This window comes from Camelus dromedarius, chromosome 10 (assembly GCF_036321535.1).
Source record: "Camelus dromedarius isolate mCamDro1 chromosome 10, mCamDro1.pat, whole genome shotgun sequence".
NCBI classification, from domain to species: domain Eukaryota; kingdom Metazoa; phylum Chordata; class Mammalia; order Artiodactyla; family Camelidae; genus Camelus; species Camelus dromedarius.
In genome coordinates, this window is record NC_087445.1 from 19926527 (window position 1) to 19948443 (window position 21917).

General features: G+C 41.1%; 1 protein-coding gene across 3 annotated transcripts in view; it reads left to right on the forward strand.

Annotated features, from left to right (window-relative positions):
- The first annotated feature begins 587 nt into the window (after window positions 1-587).
- The window catches only part of SLC24A2 (solute carrier family 24 member 2), a 223059-nt gene continuing 201729 nt past the window's right edge, over window positions 588-21917 (forward strand). For 2 of the 3 annotated variants that reach the window (XM_010988151.3, XM_010988150.3), the window contains exons 1-2: window positions 589-771; window positions 2655-3743. In XM_010988151.3, the coding sequence (XP_010986453.1) occupies window positions 2811-3743 (933 nt within the window). In that variant the 5' untranslated portion in view covers window positions 589-771; window positions 2655-2810. Of the gene's footprint in view, window positions 772-2654; window positions 3744-21917 lie in introns of all 3 variants that reach the window. The other variant, XM_010988149.3, reaches the window with a different exon arrangement.

Below are 21917 nucleotides of genomic sequence, written 5' to 3' on the forward strand. Positions count from 1 at the left end.
AGCGCTGGGCTCAGAGTCCAGAGGCCAGCACACGAACGCTGTCTATGACTCAAAATGACACTATCTTGGGTCTCAGCTTCACCATTCGTGAAATTAAAAGGTCAGCCTGCAAGACTAAAGATCCTTCAGTGTCCCAGCCATCCAAAGCCGAGACCTCAGAAACCCTGGGCCTGAACAGACAATCCTGCAGGCCTTCTGGCCTTTCTCAGATCCTCTTTCCCACCAGTATGCATTACATCGCCTCCTAAAGAAATATGTGACTGCTGTCACTTTTAGCAGATAATTGGAGAGGAGGTGCCCAGCATAGATGACCCCAAAGTTGGCAGTACTTTCAGGCTTTAGGAATCAGGCGCGTCACCGACCTGTAAAATTTCTCCTCTCTGTCCTTGCTCGCCTGCAAATCCTGACCCCCGACCTCACTGCGGAGCAATCTCCTAAGAGACGGCTTCCCGCGTCGCCTCTGCGCGGAGGAGGCGTGGAGCAGAGGGCGCGGGAGCAGAGCACGCTGCGGCCACGCTCCCCGCGCAGAGCCGGGAGGGAGGGGCGCTGGGGGCTGGGGGGCCGGGCAGCACCAGAGGCGGCGCGCGGGGCTCGCGGCGGCTCAGTCTCTTCCCGAGCCCAGCCCCGGCCGGTGAGAGCGGCGGCGAGCGCGAGCCGGAGCCGGAGCCTGGGCCTCGGAGCGAGGAGGCAGAGGGCCGGAGAAGGAGGAGGACCGGAGCGGCGGGCCGCGTTCTGGACCCCGTCGTGTTCGCGTCCTCCTGGCGGATCCCGGTAAGTGCGGGCTGCCGAGCCCGGGCCAGCCGCCAGGCTTGGTGGCCGCAGTGGTCGTTGTCCCCGGGTCCCGGTTGCGGGCATACCGCTGCTGCGCTGTAGGCTCACAGGTGGCTCCGCGGTGGACATGGGTGCCCCAGGCCCCGAAAGGAGTTAGCTAACTCTCTTCGCTCTGGGGCGCGGTTTCCAAGCCTCTGTTTCTCCCACCCCAACCGCCCCTGCTCCCGGCTCGGGCCTACAGTCGGGGGAGACTCGAAGAGGGGCGCTCCCCTTCCCCAGCCACCTACCAGTGTTTGGGAAGATGCCATCAAGCCCCTCCCCAAGCTGCATCGCAGTTCCTGGCTCGCTTGTGGGGCGTCTGTCCTTTAGTTTTATTTTCCTATTAACCCACCCGGGAAAGTTTGGGACCACACAAGGCAAAGTTGGGGCGCAGCTGGGGGTGCACTTCGCCGGCGGAGGCAGCTCTAGTGGAGTGGAGCGGTGGGTTTGCTGGTCGAGCTTGGCTGGGGCTGGAGCTGATAGCGCACCCGGGGAGTTGAGCCGGTCCCTGCCGTTTGCCCCGGCCAGCATTGTGACGATCCCCGGAGCGCAGTGAGTCGCTTAATCGTTCACGCTAAGCATAGACATCTGCCAGCCAGCCAGAAATCTCTGATGGGTTAGGTGTATCTCAGGAGTAACAGCGTCTCAGCCTGATTTTACTTGTGCTCCCTCTGCAAACCTGAGTTCCAGCTAATCTCTGTAACTAGCGTGTGTTTAATTAGCTTAGTTTACACTTGAGATGATCTCAGCGAATGTCTCTAAAATGAAATCGTTGATTCAAGAAAAAAACCAAAACCAAAAAAAAAAAAAACAAAAAAACCAGAGCAGTGTTTTTCAGGAAGATTTAAAAGGGGAAACTTTGGAATATCAACTGTCACGTCTGGATATTTTACTCTTCTCTTCTGTAAAAGAGAGAATGAAAACTGCTTGGGTATCTAACCTACTAGAGAGTCAGTGTTGGGGGCTATTTTTGGTAGATTTTGTAAACAGAGGTCTTACTGCATCTTGCATATTATTTATGAAATACACATCTGATCTTTTCAAATAGCCTTCTTGTTAGGAGTTGTTTGATTTACTAAGTTGTTTAAAATACGACTAAAGGTTGTTTTTTAAAAATAAGCTTTAGCTGAAAACAATGTCTTGATGTTTAAGGAAGACAGTTTGTTCATGTCATCAGAACATTATTTAGTAAACAAATTTTTAAAGGGCTACTTTTCTGCATCTGATCTAGGAGAGGCTTTTCATGAAAAAAAAAAAAAAAAAAAAGATCCTGAGATCTTTATGTATACAGGAAAGGAGTGCTACCTGCTCCAATACTCAACCCTCTCCAAGTGATAGATTAAGTCAGAAAAGTGTGCCTGCAGCTGGAATTATATAATTGCACCAAAAGAAAATACAGTGAATAATTGTTGGTTGTCAAATAGGTAGATAATTCTAAAGGAAGTGGTATCTTTTTTTAGCACTGGGAATTTATTTACATGATTTGAGGTGGGCTAAACAGATTTTCATCTACATCTATAAAATTTTTATTCTTAACATAGTCTACATCTAATACTGGATTTACCAAAATGTTTGCCTTTGTACATTATCATAAGTGCCTAATATGTGTTGCATCCCACTCTTAATGCTTCGTGTATTTTAACTCATCTTATCCTCAGTCGAATGCTTGGTGGTAAGGGGCCATAATTGTCCTAATTTTTAAAACAGAGAAACTGAGGCACAATAGAATTAAGTAACTTACCCAAGGTCGTACGGCCATATTACAGGACTTTTTCATATGTGCAAAGTTCTTTTGTAAAAAAAAAGACATGATTTACTTATCCTTGTGTTTATTTTTATTTAAGCATAAATGTTGAAAATACTTCCTGTGAAGCATAAGAACCTGTGATTGTGGAAGCACCCCCACAAGCACCATTAACTGTCAAGGGAGGAAAAGTATGAAAGAGGCATCCAGTTGAGTCTACAATTTGAAGACCACCGCATCCTCCAGAGTATCCAGGATGGATCTGCACCGAAGCACCACCGTCACTTTCCTTGAGAAATGGTGTTCCGATAGGTCACCATCTGGCTGCAGGAGACATTATAATATCAGGAAAAAACTGAAGTTAATTCGAATCTTAGGCCTTTTCATGGGCCTGGTAGCCATTAGCACTGTCCCATTTTCAATCAGTGCCTTTTCTGAGACAGAGACACAGAGCCCAGGAGAGGCCAGTGGTGCCAGTGGCCCTAGGGTAGCACACAGTTACCATCAGAGAACTCTCCTAGATTTAAATGACAATATTCAAGACTACACTCCACAGCCACCTCTTTCTCAGGAAGGCAAATCTGAGAACAGTACTGCAGATCATGCCCAAGGAGACTACCCAAGAGACATCTTTTCCCTCGAGCAGCGCAGAAAGGGCGCCATCATTCTCCATGTCATTGGAATGATCTATATGTTCATAGCTTTAGCCATTGTCTGCGATGAGTTCTTTGTTCCTTCTTTGACTGTCATCACTGAGAAGCTGGGCATCTCTGATGATGTGGCTGGAGCCACCTTTATGGCTGCCGGGGGCTCGGCCCCAGAACTTTTCACGTCTCTCATAGGGGTGTTTATTGCTCACAGCAATGTTGGCATTGGCACAATTGTGGGCTCAGCGGTGTTCAATATCCTCTTTGTCATTGGCATGTGTGCTCTGTTTTCTAGAGAAATCTTAAACCTGACATGGTGGCCACTCTTTCGGGATGTGTCCTTTTACATCATTGACTTGATCATGCTGATCATATTTTTCCTGGATAATTTTATCATGTGGTGGGAAAGCTTGCTTCTCTTGACAGCTTACTTTGGCTATGTGGTTTTCATGAAATTCAACGTCCAAGTAGAAAGATGGGTGAAGCAAATGATAAATCGCAACAAGGTCGTCAAGGTGACAGCACCAGAGGCCCAAGCAAAGGTTGGTGGTTGTGGTTGTTTATTGAATGTTCTTCTTGACCATAGCTCTGAATTATGTTTTTGAGATCTGCTACTTTCTTTTTAATGGGATGGTGTTTGGGGCTGTAATGGAGAGCAGATTGTTTTCTGCAGTTCTTGGATAGCCAGACTAACGTAACCATGGGAAGAATAACTGGAGGGTATTCTGGGGAATGTCTAGTAAGTTCTCAAGCTACTTGCCTCAGAGTAAAGTAAACATAGGTTACATAAGCTTCACAGAGCAGACTCAGCAGTTACTTGTCTCTCATTTTCTGAAGGTAGGCATAATGATTTTGTGAACAGTCTGATTTTCATGGGAAAGTGTACATGTGCCTTGTAAGTTGCAGGGCTTTTTTTTTTTATATATATATAATGGACATGTGACAGTTATCAAGAACACTCTCTTTAAAGATGCTTAGAGAAGAAAGTTTATTTCGGTCACCAGAGCTATACCTTTAAGTCAGCATCCTAGATCCTCTCAGGACTGGTCATCTGAGTGGATCACGGCCATGCTTCTTGATCCACACAATGATACGTCAGACCTTGACCAGGAACTGATCAGGATCTGTAAAAGAGAATCGTAGGCAAGCCCTGCCGCCTGCCTCTGGAGCTCGATGGCTCATTTTGCACACCATGATAAACATGACCCCAAATATTTTTTATAGTAGAATTTGAGGGAGTTTTAATGACAGTAGTGGCCATCCTGCTACTGACGTAGGAAGCAAATGGGTAATGAGCTTGGAAGAAACTGATCTGCAAAAACAGAAATTAATTTTTTAAGATAATCAATGGGCAACATCAATAAAATTTTATATTAAGTCAGGTAATGCAGTTCTGATTTTTTTCCTAACATTGGAAGGTCATCTCTGAATGTGATTTTAAACAGAAAACCAAAATACCTATGCAGACTCTTCATACTAACACTTGGGAAAATTCTCATGTATGCAAAAAACAGATGTTGAGTGAAGGGTGAGATGTTTTGTCCAGAATGAAAGAAAATGATATTAATTTAGCATAATTCCTTTATGTTCAAGTTTGATGACCATCCATCATTTCTGTAGCAGCCTTGAAATGGAAGCAAAGCACAGCTGATAAACCCACTAGTAATAGTTCTGTTTATTCAAAAGAGAAGTGTTTCATACTGTGTTTTTTCTAACATTTCACTCAATGTATGGTGGTTTATTAGAAACTGTAGCAAAAAAAAAAAAAAGTCATGGTAAATAAGCTCTCAGCTATCCTTGAAGACGTAGACATGGTCATCACTGAAGCCCCCTCCCTGATCTAATTTTGTAGCCAAAAGGATGATCCCTCAAGCTGTCTCCTCAAGCCTGACTGCCAGTTTGAGTGGTTTGCATTAGTCTATGTGTTTATTTGAATTAGAATGCTGAGCAATTGCCAAGGGAAAGGCGTATTTTTTAGAGGAAAGGGAATAATTTGGTGGCTTATAAATATCCCAGGCACATCAAGGATAAAAAGTCTTCTTAAGAACTCAATACTTTTTCGTTTTGTTACACCACAGTGAAACTTCATTAATACAGACTCGGCTAAAGGTTATGTTGGCAATAAGTATGAAACAGAAACTTGCAGAGCAGTTCAATGGTGTATTGAAGATTGCAAGGGGATTTATTCTGATGGTGGCGGGGCAGGGGTGGGAGGAGCAGATTTTGTGCATTTAGTAATAACTTTTTAAATATGGTTTACAGACAGTATTTAATCAATTATAAGTCACTCATTAAATCAGCTCTTGGAAGATTTTTTCGTACTGTTTTAGATGACTGTCATGTCATTTTCATAATAATTTAAAACTCAATAACTTAGGCTGATGTTCCTTAACAGTTGTTATTCATATACATAATTTTTGCAGTGCTTAATGGTGTGCATTTTTAAAATTTGGGAATTCTTAATTTACATAATGAGAAAGGAAAGATTATATTCATGACTGTATCTCCTGTTTCTGATTTACCCCAAAAATATGTTAATTGTATTATTTTCCTTTGAGCACCAAATAGCTTTAGTTTATTCCATTTAATCATTATCATTTATTTTGGCATTCAGTTACTAGATTGAACTATAAATTATCATGGGACCAGAATTTTTTTTTAAACATAGCTATGTCTTGTTTGGCATTCCTCAAAAATGTTAGAACACAGATGTTTTTAGGTGGCATTGTGCATAATGGTGTGTGATTTCCTTTAGGAAATTTCACCTTACCAATTTCATTTTTGAATTACTGTTGGAAAAAAATTTTTTCAGCATTTGGTCTTCATCAGATGCCTGATTTCAGAATCTTACGGAGATTTTGCTCTCTAAGCACTGAACATAAGGTGTCCCAAGGAAGGATAAGTCCTTGAGCATGGCTGTCTCCTTCTCTGATCTGCGAAGTTGCTTTCTGGCTGTATACACCACCTTACCGACCAAAGTCAGTGCTTCTGTAATATCATCAGAACACTGAGAAAAAGGACTCTAAGCCAAAGGCAGCCGTTGATGGAGTCTTCATAGAGAGAAATGTACTATACAAGATTTCAGGAAGCAAAATACTAAACACATTTTTAGACAGAACTACCTCATTGTCTTATTTGCACAGTTATGGAGCAGGGGAGTACGGGAAAGTAGAGGAAACATGTTTTAGATATTTTTATACTAGTCATCAATGGTTCTTGCTAAAAATTCATCAATTCTGCTGGGCTGTAGGCAATGAAATATCTTTTAAACTACTTGGTTCATAGACAAGTTGAAAGTCTTAATTTGGTTCCATTGTTGATGGTGGAGCATAGAAAAATAGAAAATGTGAACATTTTTCTCATAGTTAAAGCAATAGTTTCCCACTTTATTAAACGGTTACACCTTGTATATGGTTTTTTATTTGATATTATTATTATTATTATTATTATTATTATTATTTCATTTAGTGATATTATTATCCTTTTTAAAATGTCATGGAGTCATGACTTGGTAAAGAGACTCTGGGCTTTGATTCAGGGAAAAAAGATTTTCACCCAGGTGTGTAATAAGCCCTGTGACCTCAGGGAAGTCACATAAACTCTCTGAACCTCAGGTCACTAATTTGGAAAATGAAAATAATAATACCTACTTCTTAAAGTTGGGAAAATTATTAAATGAAGAAATGAATGGTAAGCAGCTAACGTAGTCCTTGGCAAATGTGGGTTGTTCACTAAGTGTTAGTTCCCTTCCTTTCATCTTTCATTCTTAAAAGCAAATCGGGATAAATTATTTCAAATTTGAGAATTTCAAAACATTTCTTGAAGATTTTAATTCATGCCAGTCAATCATTGAGTTAAGCAGGCCATTATCTCCCTTAGGGGTGTATGATGTTTGTCATATTGTAATACTTATAAGCCAAGTTCATATACAGTGAATATATACACAGAAGATATTATTACAAACTCCAAGAAAACCTTCAAATGCCTTTGTTGTCCTGAAATTTTATTTTGTAGAATTTTGTTTGAAGTAAGTAGGCCATTGACTTGGGTTTGAAAATATCTATGCTAAGCAGAGATTTTTGTTTTAAGGATATTTTTATTTATAAGTGATTGGGACTCTCTTCTAAAAACCTCCCCATAGCTGGTTAGGAATTAATTTGAATCCTGCAGGATGTGAAGCAGTGGAGTTTCAGGGCATCTGGCGTGTTTTGCTGTGTGCCTGGCCCAGCTCCTGAGGTCCGTTGATCTGCTATGGTGCTAGGCTGTCATTGGCCTAGAAAGCAGCTGTCCATGGTATTTAACTTCTTCTTAGACTTGGCACTGTAATCTGACAGCAAGTCAGCCCAGTTCAAATGAAGGGAATGGTCTAAATAAAGATGCTTAAAGCTGGATAGTTGAAGGCAGGCTACTTAGTTTTAGGTGTGCCTTGCTTTATTCATTTTGTGTGTTCGTGAAAAGTTGTTTGTCAACAGAGTGTTTGCAATGCAATTTGTTATTAATATTCATGGAAAAATTGAAACGGGAACCATGTTATAAATATTCCTTATAAAGTAAAGTATCTCTGGTAAAATGCTAATAATTATATAAATACAATGTGTAGTCCCAAGCTTGCTTAAGGCACAGAATGTAAGTTCAGTCTTTGTTCCCTCTTCATACCTAGTAGGTAAACAGTAAAATTTGCCAATTAATGTAAAAATTTCAAGGAAGGTAAGGTAAGATTATCCTTACAATGAATAAAAGGATATTATTACTTGACAGACTTAGAAACTCTCTCAAAAGAAAGAAAATACAGGCATTAAACCTGTGATTGTAGTATTCTTTTGAATTCCTGGACCCAATTCCAACATGGGTAGGGGTGGGAGATGCTTCCCATATACCACCAAAAAATTCTCGGACACCAGCAGGGTGTCCAAGAATTTAACTCAGTTCTAACACTCTCTACCCAAAGATAGCATCGGATTCCACAGGTTAAGAGTTCAGTCCTGCAAGACTGTGCCCCCCACTACCCCCACTTCAGATGCAAGTCACAAGTCCAAGTTGTTACCTGTACTTCCGGCTATAAGTCAGAGATTCCAATGACCCCCTCCTCAGGCTCAATTAATTTGCTAGAGCATCTCCCAAAACTCAGAGAGACATTTTACTTGCTAGATCACTGGTTCATTATAAAAGCATATAACTCAGGAGCAGCCAGCTGGAAGATATGCATAGGGTGAGGCATGGGGAAAGTTCATGGAGCCTCCATGCCCTCTCCAGGCTTGCCACTCTCCCAGTATCTCCATGTGTTCACCTATCCAGAAGCGCTCCGAACTCTGTCATTTGAGGGGTTTTATGGAGGCTTCATTACATAGGTATGGTTGATCAGATCATTGGCCATGGGCAAACTGATTTGACCTCTAGCCCCTCTCTCCTCCCCCGAGGCCTGGGTTGGGGCGGGAGGGTGGGGGGTAGTTCCAACCCCTTTAATCACACAGTTAGTGCCATTAGCAACCAGCCGCCTTCCTTAGGTACTTTCCAAAAGTCACCTCGTTACCATAACAAAAGATACCTTTATTCCTCTCAACACAGGAAATCCCAGGGGTTTTGAGAGCCAGGAGCCAGGAATTGTGAATGAAGACCAAATATGTATGAGAATTATATTCTGATCATCTGAATGACCAAGTATATATTTCTTACAAATCACAGTATCACAAGTGTGTTTGTTCGTGCTATTTTCCTTGTTTTGTTTCCCTCTACTTTTGTTAAAAGCAAACCCTTCAGTTATTGAATATGGTTCAGAGAGTTAAGGAGGCACTTTGAGAGACTCAGAAAGCCTAGTGGATTTTAGTACACAGAGGTCAGATTGTCCTTGGCTCTTCCCCTTGCTGCTCTGGCTTCTCCAGCAAGAGTGGACTTAAATGTGGCAGTGTTGAGAGCAAGAAGTTATCACATCTCTTCCTCTCTCCTTTTCCCCTCCTCTATCTCCATTTTGTTCTTCTTCTTCTTCTTTTTTTTTTTTTTTTTTTGGTAGCACTAGGTAATTCGTATTTTAACTGTAACAAGGAATGATATTGTTATGTTAAGCTGCTCTCTGGCAGTGGAGGGGGGAAGTACATCTCCAGCGTGGATTTGACTGGTTTAGTTTTTCCACTCTTTCATTTTAAACCTTCTTTTGTTTTAAATAAGTCTCTAGTAAATAGAATATAGCAGCATGTTGTTTAATTCAGTTTGACAATCATTATCTTTTACCTGCAAAGTTTAGTTTATTTACACTGATTGTGATAACTATTACATTTGGATTCATTTCTATCACCCTATTTTATACTTTCTGTTTGTTCTGATCTTTCTGTTTCTTTTTATGATTCTTTCTTGCCTTTTTTGTTTTGGATTAATTTTTTCCCCTAAATCGTCTTTTCCCATTAATAGTTTGGAATTTATACATCCTATTTCTATTTGAGTGTTTACCCTAAAATTTTTAATGTGTATATTTAATTCAACAGAGTATAAAATTAATTAATATCTTTATACTCCTGCTGAACAACCTAAGGGCCTTAGAACATTTTAATTCAATTACCTCTTCCCATTGTATATGATTTGAAGTCTTCAACTGAAGTTTTACCTTGATGTTTTATAACGGCATTATTGAAGTATGATCTTCACTTTTTTAACCCTATGAATTAGACATTTCGTTATACCATCAATGTTTTTAGATGTATCTACATTTTTGCCAGTTTTTTCCTATCTCATTTCTTTTCTCACATCAGACCATTTTTCTATGATTTTTTTTCTTATACTGGCTTACATTCTTTATAAGTTCCTTTACCAAGAATCTGTTAATAGTCTATGCTCCTGATTTTCATTTGCTTAAAGATTGATTTTACTTTTGTTCTTGAAGGATAGTTTTGGTGGGTAGAAAATTTTCTCATTCCACTTTGAAATTATAATAATAATAGTTCCACTGTCTCTGACTTCCATTTTTGCTGTTGAAAAGACTGCTATTGGTGTGAATAGTGCTTCTTTGTAATATGTTTGTCTTTTTTCCTGATTGCTTTTAAGATTTTCTGTTTGTTTCTGGCATTCAGTGTTGTTCTTACGCTTTGTCAGGTGTGGTTTTCTCACTTATTTATCCCTTATTTGGGATTCAGTAGACTTTCTGAATTTGAGGATTAGTGCCTACCACCAGTTGTGCCTCTACTTCATTCTTCCCCTAATCTTCTAAAATTCTGATTGGATATGTATTGTACTATCTCAGCCTGTCCTCCATGTCTTTTAACTACTCATCTTTTTCTGTGTTCCTCATGCTGATCATTTCTTTATATCTGCCTTCTACTTTTTAAATTTCTCTTCGATTTTGTCTAATCTGGTCCAGAAATTAGCTGTTTAGTTTCTAATTTTAATTCTATTTTTCATTTCTAGAGGTTTCTTGTGGCTCTTTTTCACCCCCTGTCAAGTTGATTTTCATTGAACTTTACCTGTAGGGTGCCACTGAGGCCTGAGTTCTAAATGTCTTCCAACAGAGTAGACTTTATTTGCTCTTCTGTCAAGTGCCTGTGAGTCCAGCCAACCTGGAACCATTCTAACCAAAATGTTTGACTTTTTCTACTCAGGTAGTGTGTGAATTCAGACTCCAAACCCATGGGTGAGCCTGTGGTTAGAAATTCTTAAGGGAGACTTTTCCTTGCATTTTCTTTTTCAGTATCACTCAAAACCAAGACCAAAATAGGCACATTCTACTATTTCCCTTTGCTAGGCAGATTTTTTTTTTCCTTATCCACCCACTAAGTGTCAGTCCTTCAGGATTTCTATCTTACTGGGAGTCGAGGTCCCTAAAATTCCTCCTTCCTATCTAGCCTCATGTTTGTAGCTTCTGTAGTCCTAGTCTCTAGCCACCCCAGCATAGCAGATATCTCAGAGACAAAGCAACACAGACCCCTCTGGATTTGTACTTAGTTGGTGTTCTGGGTTCTAAGTAATCCCTACTTCCTCACTAACATAGTTGGATAATTCTGAAATATATTAAAAAATATATTATCTAACACTTTGAGGTACGTAGACTGAAAATGGCTTCTCTGAATGCTTAATCCATCAGATTGCTTGCTGAAAAAATATGTTTCAGACTACTTTGGATTTGTCAAATGACAGTGCATATAACAAAGGATGTTAGCATGTATTTTAATTGTACACTTTCAGAATGTTTGCTACACCCTGACCATTGTAATAAAGCTCCCATCAACAGATCCTACCAATGGCAAATTTTGAGTCAAATCAGATCTAAGAGGCAATTCTAACAGAAAGTTATATGGGGCCACTTTAAATTGAGATTTGCCTTTTAAGCAATATTTTTACCATATACTGAAAGTCTATAAAACCACATCAAAATACAAAAAAGAAAATTTAAAATAGTCTGTAATCTTTCCATTGCACCATCCAAAAAAAAATTTGTGCACATTTTTGCATGTATTCTTCCAGACTTTTCTCACATGCACACACACACACACACACACACACACACACACACACACACACACACACACACACATACACACACATGCACATACATACCTATATATCTAAATAAGTTGGAATGATATTAGATATACACAACTTTAAACTTTTATTGACCATATACCATTTGAATATTTTTTAACTTAGTTAATTATGGGCATTTCTTCATATCATTAAATGTTTTTCTAAAATATTATTCATTGTTTAGCACTATCATAAAATAGAAAGTCATTTTCATGTTATATTTCACTACTATTAAAAATGCTATAACTAACAACCTTACACATGAATTTCTGATTTTGGAGAAGCCGAAATTCTGGATCAAAGTATATGAGCTTTTTAAAGTTTCTGCTATGTTGCTACATCCTTGATAATGTTGACTGTTATAATTTTAATAGTTTCCAGTTTCATAGGTGAAACAGCATTTCATTGTTTTCATTTGCGTTTCTTTGAGAGGTTGAAAAATACGTTTTTTGAGAATTAAATTTTTCATTTATAGGTTGTCAGTTTCCTTTGTGTCCTTTGTGTCATTTTTAAAGTTTGCTGTGATGACTCAAAGATCTCTTACAAACATATGCAGAGAATCACTAACTTTAGCTTTCATCTCTCCCCACATTTCCACACCTAAATCAAGGCAGGAAGTTTTTGCAGTTTTTGTTTTAAAGGATGAGTTATTCTGAAGAAGGAGGCCTCGTGACCTAGGAGTTAAGAAATGAGGTTCCCAGGGACTGGGATGTGTCCCAGCCATGTGACCTTTTTGGATCCTGTACCTCCTAGGACCCCTGCCTCCAAATCTGGAAAATGGGAAAATTGACCCACATGACCTAAAAGATTACTTTCAGCTTGTCATTTCTGTCCTCAGAGGCTCTCATAATTACAATGTGGCATACGCTAATCAGGTCAAAGTAACAGTCTAACACGTTTACCGAAAACGGAAGACCAGATTCTAACCATTCCCACAGCACCAAACACTTTTCCTAACTTAGCTTGCATGTAGTACTTTCACTCAAATGATTTAATTGACTTGGCTAAACAGTAATTTTAGCTCAAGCATGCCGTGGGAAGTAGTTCTTCCAGGCAGACAGGAGAACAACTTGCACGGGAGAGGATGGTTTAAAGTTTACTGCAGGACTCTACACCCCCTCAGCTTTGTGGCTTTGGGCAGTGGAAACCCTCCGTGGCAGCTGAATGTGTGTGCCTGGACCGCTGGTCTCTGCTGGTCTCTCCAAAGTCAAGAGAAAAGAGAGATCTGAAAACTGGACTCATGCTTAATACCAAGTCTTTACCACATCACCACTCAGAAATAGATCCTATGTCTACCTGCAGATCAAGAATCTGAGGACCAGAAAACAGAAATGATTGCCTAAGGCCCAAATTTAGTGGTATTAAACTGAATTTGAACTTGGGCCTGTCTGGCTCCTAAACGCATGCTATTTCTCATAGTGCTTCCCACTGGACAGCTGGGAATAAAGACAAAGCAAACCTTCCAAATGAGATGCACATTTCATATTAGACTCAGTAAAGTCAGTGACTTTCAAATATTTTTTAACCATGACCCCTGCTAAGAAATATATTTCAAATCTCAACCCAGTGTATATACACACACGTACCTACACATACATATGTATATGTTTACATATATATAAATAAAATCTGCTTGAGACATTTATATTTCTTATATTTTTCTATTCTATTAGAAATGCTAGTTTCAACCCTAAAATAATTTTACAACCCACTAATGAGCTGTGACCTAAGTTTTACAATATACTGTGTTAAGAAATTCCCTTTTCATCCTTCTTGCTCTTACCAGGATTGCCCTGTAAGCCTGTGCTAGCTTACTGCACAAGGGCATCTATCTGGTCAAGGGGGTGAACAGGGACAGAAATCCAGACATCAGTCTACTGGACAAGCTGTGTGTCTGGTGTAGGAATGCAGCTGCCCAGAGAAATAGGTGCCTTTTCTTAATTCCACAAAGGTGCCCTTTAAGTTGGGAGTGGCTTTGCTTCTTACCCTCTCTGGCTCCGACATAGACTGATTGCAGGGTCAGAAAAGTGCAGATCAAAGCATGATGTGCTCCCTGAGCCTTGACTCATCCTTGGTTCCCAATGAGCTTGTCATTGAGTGGGAAAGAAATGTGGTTGAAATAGGGAGGTAAGAAGCAGAGCCCTGACAAGAAGACTGATGCTGCATTTCAATTAGGTTGGTTACCTTTTAGGTTGGATTTGTAAACCAAATGATGCAGACACGGTTCTTGTCCTGGTCAAAAGTGATGATTTTGGAAAGGGTCTGGGCACCAGGCTTTATTAATGCCTTGTTTACGGCCTTCAAGGATGCACTCAGAATCCTGCTTTGACAGGAACTGGGCCTGGAGAGATGGAGTCCCTTTCATCCCACCCACTGGCTGTCTAATCCTGGTCCAGGCACTTTCCCTCAAGTGTCTTCTCTGAAAATGAAGGGGCTAGTGTATCTACAGAGTCCCCACTAGCTCTGAAAATTCTGTGCTTCTCTGGTAATGGGACACAAACAAGTATATGTCTGTAATTGTGGGCTGCCCAGTAGAAGGGGTGGTCAGGTAATGAAGCCCTGAACTGATCTCCTTCCAAGTACGTTGCCAGTTAAGAAGTCCAATTAAAGGGGATTAGTTCCTTCGGAGGGATAACAAGGGCTTCTTTACCCGTCCATAGGACCTTCTTGAAAAGGGTCAAGGTTTCCGATGCTCTATAAGTAACTTTCTCTTTTCCTACTTCATGGACGCTGAGCTGAGCAAGCAGGTTACAGGTAGAAATACTGGTTTCCCCTTCGGCAGCCCAGTCCTCCCACTTAAACAGTCATCTGTTGCCCTAACCACTCAAGCAGGTTGAGCCAGTTTCATTTTTTCCTGCCACCTGAGAGCAATGAAAAAGATGTCGAACCACTTCTGTTATTTTAGGCATATGGTAGGCACTGAACACTGGCACTTTGCAGGAACCTGTGACTGTTTTCTGAGAGGGAGGCTGACGGTTAAGGGTTAATACAATAGAATTATAATTCAAGCCTGGGATAGAGTGTGACCCTCTTGGCTGTGTGATCTTGGGCAAGTTATTGAACCTCTCTGGGCTAATTTTTGTTTATTCATAAATTAAAAAGAAAATAGCCTTCCCTCATAGGGAGGCTGAATTTCGATGCAAATGCACAGGAAAAGTGATTAGCAGAATACAGTCCCACATACCCACATATATTCTATTCCTTGTTTCTTTACCTCTGAGTCCCTCCCATGTACTATTAGCCTGCCCTCCCCAAGTCCTTTTTCAGGACCTCACCTCACTCCCTAGGCCCTCTTCTCTCTGCCTCCCATGCAGCCAGATGAAGGTGCAGTTCTCCAACTAATCCTCAACTAATAGTCAAATCCTCCGTGTTCGGACTTGAACCTGCTTTCCCTCTGTTCTTGCAGAGGATTAAGAGAGAAGCAGTTTCCCTGTTATGAGACTGAACCTCACTCAAGTATGAAATTCTCTTGAGCCCTCCTGTCACTGTCCTGTAAATGTATTTACTCTTTTCTTACATATGTTATCAATATTTAATCTTAGCCTGTCACATCTCCATCCAGTCATGGCTGGGCCTTATGTTGATTTGCCAGCATCTGTTTTTATTGCCTTGGATTAAGTCACTCCCCTTGACTCAGGGACTAACCAACCCCACATGCAGTATTTCGTGTCTGGCTTGGTACCCAGGGTAGAAAGGAAAAGGGCACTGAATGCCCTTTGATAATGGTGGTGTTGAGTGTTCATGATAAAAAGTCTGGGCCTGAATCAATCATAAAATATAGTGGCTTATAAACTAAAGTCAAGTGGCAAACAAGTTTCTGATTTAAGAAACAGAATCCGGTAGACATTCTCCAGTCCCCTCGGGTTGCAGGTGTGAGCATCAGGGCAGGTAAGGGCCCTTAATTCTAAAAGCCAGATCACTCCAGCTGTGGCCTCGAAATAGCTCTCTTTACCTTCTAGCATTATATAGTGTTTCTCTCTATTGACTTTTTTATAGCAGTTTTTTTGAGATATAATTCACTCAATAGAATTCACCCGAAGTGTGCAGTTCACTGGTTTTTCATATATTCAGAGTTGTAATGCCATCACCACTAATTTTAGAATGTGTTCATCACCTCCAAAAAGAAACCCTATATCTGTTAATAGTCACTCCTCATTCCTTTTTCTACCCCTGTCCCTGGTAGCCACCAATCTCCTTTCAGTTGCTAGCGATTTGCCTATTGTGGACATTTCCTATGAATGGTATCATCCAATATGTGGCCTTTTGTGTCTGGCTTCTTTCACTTAGCATGTTTTCAAGGTCCATCCATGTTGTTGTTGCCTTTTTATGGCCAAATATTCCACTGTATGGATACACCATAGTTTGTTGATTCATTCATCAGTTGATGGACACTTGGGTTACTTCCACCTTGGGGCCTTTATGAACAACGCTGCTATGAACATTTGCTTACAAGTTTTTGTGTGAATATGTATTTTCAGTTCTCTTCGGTACATACTCAGGAGTAGAATTGCTGGACTGTATGCTCACTGTATGTTTAACATTTTAAGGAACTGCCAAACTGTTTTCCAAAGTGGCTGTACCGTTTTGCATTCCTACCAGCAATGTGTGAAGGTTCCAATTTTTCTACATCTTTGCTAACATTTGCTATTATGTGTCTGTTTGATTATGCCCATCCTAGTGGAGGTGAAGTAGTATCTCATCATGATTTTGATTTGCATTTCCTTGAAGGATGCTGATGTTGAGCATCTTTTCATGAGCTTATTGGCCATTTCTATATCTTCTTTGAGAAATGTCTTCATATTTGCCTTATTGTTAAGAATTCTTTGTATGTTCTGGATGCAAGTCCCTTTCCATATATATGATTTGCAAATATGTTCTCCTTTTCTGTGGAGTAAGGAATAATCTCCTTAGATGGGCAGCTCCTAGACTGGGAACCCCCAGGTCTCCAAGCTGTTCCATATTGTTCTGTAGGCATCCTTCTATCTAGAGTGATTTGGAATCTCTGGATCAACCCTAAAGCTGCCTCTTCCCTTGAGTTGATCTTGGGAAAAAATTGATCCCCTTAAAGCTAAGGACTGGAGGAAGACTTAGGGGTTGTTTGAGGTCCAGGACTTGTTGCTTATAGCGAATGTGGGAACGGGAGTCTACTTGAACATCAGACCCAGGATATCTGTTGTCTGGGTGCTCCATCACCCTTTTTCACCCACTCCCAATTCTTCTCTGTATTACCTAAGAGAGTTTCTTGTCATCGAACCCCCTTCCCAACTTACTGTCCAAAAGCCTTGCCAGGAAAGCAGTAGGGCCGCAGCCCTTCACTCCCAGATGTGAAATTTCCCAATGTTGCCATCTGGACTTTGGCACTTAACTTTATACATCTTGGTTGTGGGCCAGTCCTGCCCATCCACGCCCACTGCCCCAAAACATAACCTCTCCCACTCCGGGTTCTAGGAACATCTGCATTCATTTTGAGCAAAGCTTTGCAAGTGTCTGAAGCCACACATAGTAAATAATAACAATACCAGTAATGATCTACTCTGTCATTGTCTAGCATAAATAGTAATTGCACAAACCTGATTAATGAGCACACTCGGAGGGAAAAGAGAGCTCAGCCATGCACTCCTGCTGTGTACAAAAATGTGCAATTGGTTCAAATCTCCAGTGATTTCCAGGGGGTTCAGGAAACAATCGTCTCTCTTGCTGCTAGTTGCTCCAGCCGCACAGTAACGTGTGGCGTGGTAGACGGAGGTTTGGGGCCCTGAACAAGAGGCTGATTTATTTAAATAGGTTCAGATGTGCCAGGCTGCTCGTTTGATGCCTACTTTGAAGGGCCATTACAAATCTGCTGTTTTCTGCTGCCTTTTATTTTAAGTCCAATTAAGTGGATAGCCACAAATAACTCTGACCTTGAAAGTCTCAGTGAAGGTGAGAAGTGAGAACAGGCTTAGGAAACATATGTTTTGGCATCTTAATGCTCTGCAAGTCACACACACTTAAGGAAAATAAATAGAACAGAACAAGATAGTGTTGTGCTTTAGGAGGAAGCATTTAAATGCCCTGGGAAGTAGCACCACATGCTTCACTGGTGCGTAGTCATAAACTGTGCTAAAAATTCATCTAACTCTATCTCATTTCGCTGTGTGGCTCTGAGAGACCAGCCCCAGATGAGCGGTAGTGCCGGTGACATTCAGCACATAATCACCCTGGGTTGGCATCTTCGCCAGGCACCTCTCCTGAGGGCTGCTTCCTTCCTCTCGGCAGCCCCAATACATGCTTTTGGTTATTTGCTTTTAGTAAAACAGTGCTGAGAGTATCATACCACCATTTCAGTTCAGTTGCTTGCAAATGTGGATCACAAAACAAACCTGCAGTTGAATACCTCGTTTTAGATATTATCAGTGTGGGGCTTCTTATTTAAATTCTTAAAGTCCTAGAATTGGGTTATAGAGGTTTAAAGAGGTTTTTCTTTAAGCCACCTGCAAAAATCATATTAAGTATTTTGTGATGTGCTACGAGCTCCCCTTCTCTCTTTTTAATCTTAACCTAACCAGTCCAGGACTAAAAGATGCTTGTCTGAGAATCTTACTGACTCACTAGATGGTCATTGTGAAGTTTTCATTTCTATACACCTATTTTTAAATGTTTTATGTTTCTACTACCTCACTAAATGCTCCAACATTTCATGAGTTGTATGCATTGATCTGTCCCCAATTTTTTACTTCAAGAAATGGGAGCAGATGGCTTTTCCCATGTCTCATGGGATAGTGTGATAATTAATGAGGTGATGGGAATGGACCACTGTCTGAGCCCACATTCGAGTGAAACCACAGACACGAAGACAGTGGCAGTGCTGAATGAGAACATTAGAAAATAGCATCAGAATGATTTCAAACACATTTTTAGTGTAGGGTTCAAATGAATTGTCTTTATAGAAAGGATTGCTCTCGTGTGAATATCCTGAAATATATTCATGGAGCCAGCTTGAGAGATTAAAGTGCTTTCTGGCAATCTCTATTTGTGGATGTTTACAATCCCATAAACTTGGAAGTCCAGTATCCAGACGTCCAGAACAGAACCATGATTCAAAGTCTATGCCAGAAGATCTGTGTTCTAAATTTCAGACACTCAATCATACGGCAACTTCTGGAGACTCTTTATAAGAGTCTGTTTACTTATATCATATACAAAATTCAAGTAAATCAGGGTGCCTTGTTTTCCAGGCCCTAAAGAATTTAGACATAGCAAATGTGATCTCTATGGGGCGTGGGATAGGCAGAGTTCTGAGCTGGGGCAGACCCTTGTGTGCACACTGATAGCCAGGTATGCTACTGGCCTATTCAGTGTCTTTAAGCAGGTTAAAGAGAGCTCCCTGCCCTGAGCAGACCAATTAGAAAAGGCACACACACACCCTTCAAGTGTAGACAGCTCCAGAGGACGTGATGAGCAGAAGACAAGTTTGTGCAAAGAGAAAGGCGCCGTCTCCTGTGGGTGTGCTGATGCAGTGCCCACCAGGACTCATGTCGTGGCGGGGAACAGATGGTCCACTTACCCCTCCACTGTGCACCTCTGGGCAGTGCACACATGCACAGTGTGTGCTGCTACCCATAGATCACATTCGGTAAGACAGCCAGTGTCAACAAGAGACCAGATAAACGATAAAACCATACACAAATAGATCTGTCTGGGGTAACTGCAGGTTCAAAACAGAGTACCTCACCTTCTCATGGCACCTGTGGACTTGAAAATGATGTGGCAATTAACGTTGATAATAATCCACAGAAACACTGAAAGTCTGAATTGTGTTCAGTGTGCCTTGTGCTAGAGGCAGTGGAGCTGCTGAGACAGGCTGTAGGATGGAGAGGAATGACCTACATGGTTGCATAATTGGTGACATGGCCCAGGCTGGTGATGACAGTGGCCTGGCCGGGGTGGTCACAACAGAGGCAGTGAGAAGTGATCCAAGTCTGGACCTCTTTTTGAAGGTAATGCAAAAAGCATTTGCTGATGGATTAGATGCAGGGTGCGATAAAAAGAGGAAAATCAAAGGTGATACAAAGATTTTTGACATAAGTAACTGGGTGAGTGGAATCCACTAGTTGAGATGGGGAGACTTCAGGGGAGCAGGTTTCAAGTGGAAGATAGGAGTTAAATTTTAGATTTAAGTTTGGGACCTAAATGGTTACACATCTAAATGCGGATGTTGAGTAGGCAGTTGGAGATGAGTCTGGAACTCAGAGTAGAAATGAAATACAAGTTCGGAAATCATGAGACTCTCGGTAGTATGTAAAGCCGTGGGACTGAATGATGTCACCCGGGTGTGAGTGTAGATGAAGAGCAGAGATTGTGAAGGCCTGAGTCCAAGGTTTACAGCGTTGAGACAGAAGAAAAACAAGGAGGAGACAGCAAAGGAGCCCAAGGAGTGGCAGCTACTGAGGAGGGAAGGAAACCTGGAGAATGAGGAAGCCAGGTGAAGCAAGCATCTCAGAGAAAACGGAGTGATTGTGTCAGTTGGTGACCAAGTAGGGTGAGGACAGAGAATTGAACATCAGATTTAGCCATGGTCATGGTCATGGTCATGGGTGATTTGACAAGACCAGTTTTGGTGGAGTGGGTGGGGTGAAAACCAAGGTAAAGTGGGTTCAAGGAATGGGAGAATGGAAATTAGAGATACCTGCAAAGGGGAACAAACAATGGGTACAACCCCGGGGACAATGTAGGGTTGTTTTTTTTTTTAATTTTTGAGAAAGCGCTGGGGAGTGAACCCAGAGTCTCATGCATGCTGAGCATGTGTTCTACTGAGCGATTCCCCCCATCCCAAGAGTTTTTGTAAGTGGAAGAAATAATAGCACATTTGTGTGGTAATGGGGATGACACAACCAAGTGGGAAGATGCGATGGCGCACAGAGGGGAGAATTGTTGCAGCCGTGTCCCTGAGTTAGTGGGGAAGGGATGGGAGATTCTGGGTGCAGATGGAAGGGCTGGCTTGGATGAGCACCACCTAGTAAGGGTGAAGCCAGGTAATGGCACCGCTGCAGGTAATGGATGAGTGTGTTAGAGGGATTTGTACAAGTTCTCTTTTTGTTTCTGTTTTCTGTTTCCACAGTAAAATCAGAAGCAACAGATTTCCAAAATTCGATTGAAAAGTGCTCTGATGAGTAATAAAAATCATCTGTCGATCACATCGACATTCAACAAAATGATGTTGTGTGGCTCAGAATGAATTACAAAAATCTGTCCTGCTTGGGAAGCCAAGAAGCAGAGTGATAAACATTAACCCATCTTATCTTAACAGACCACATTATTTTTTTGACAACAGGATATAGCAGGGCATTTATCTGCAATTCAGTGGCCTAAAGGGTAACTTTCTTACTCCCTCAGAAGTTTATGGTTTATGGTACATGGTGTATAGTAGAAACATAGAAGTCAATGAAATATAAGCTTCGACAGGACCGGAGTTTATTTTGTTCACACGTGAATCCCTACTACCTAGAAGAGTACCTGGCAAATAATAGGTGCTCAGTAAACAATTATTGGATGAATGATTGATGCCAAAACAAGGGCAACCCAAGTATTTTTTCACTTAAAAAGATAGTTGCCAATTATTTTAAGTGATCCGTTTCCACATTCTCAATTTTCATCTTTCAAGTGAGAGTGTCCATATGGCAACGTTGCTGCCTTTTTTCTCCCAACACTTTATTCTTGAGAACTGCCTGCAGAATATTACTTATAGCTCTGTTTTTATGGGATAATTTCAGGGGCTTTTACTCCATAAATTCACTTTGCAGTTGAAAAGCCAGCAGAATCTCTGTGCAGAATGAAAATCTGCTCTCTGATCTTATCTGGTCCAATCTCATTATTAAATGGTTATGGAGATCATAGAGTTGAATGGGTAAAATGCCGGGCACCATCTGTCGGCGAGCTGGACACCTACACTGGGAAACCAGATCTGGTTGTGGAATTTCAAAACAAGGTCCTCTGGTATTTAAGTTATGCCAGCTTGCTACCACGTGGCTGGCGTAGTGAGAATCAGAAGCTAAGCAGAAGTCTTGTGCTTTGTATCCCAGGTCTGGGTGCCTGTTGTAGTTGTCTTTTGTCTGATATCCTTTATAAACAGTAGGATCTCAAAGTAAGCTCATTGTTCTTGATTTCCCTTTGGTTGGCAAGATGAGCATTTTGACATAAATCAATAGGCTGCATCCCGAATGCTGTGCAAT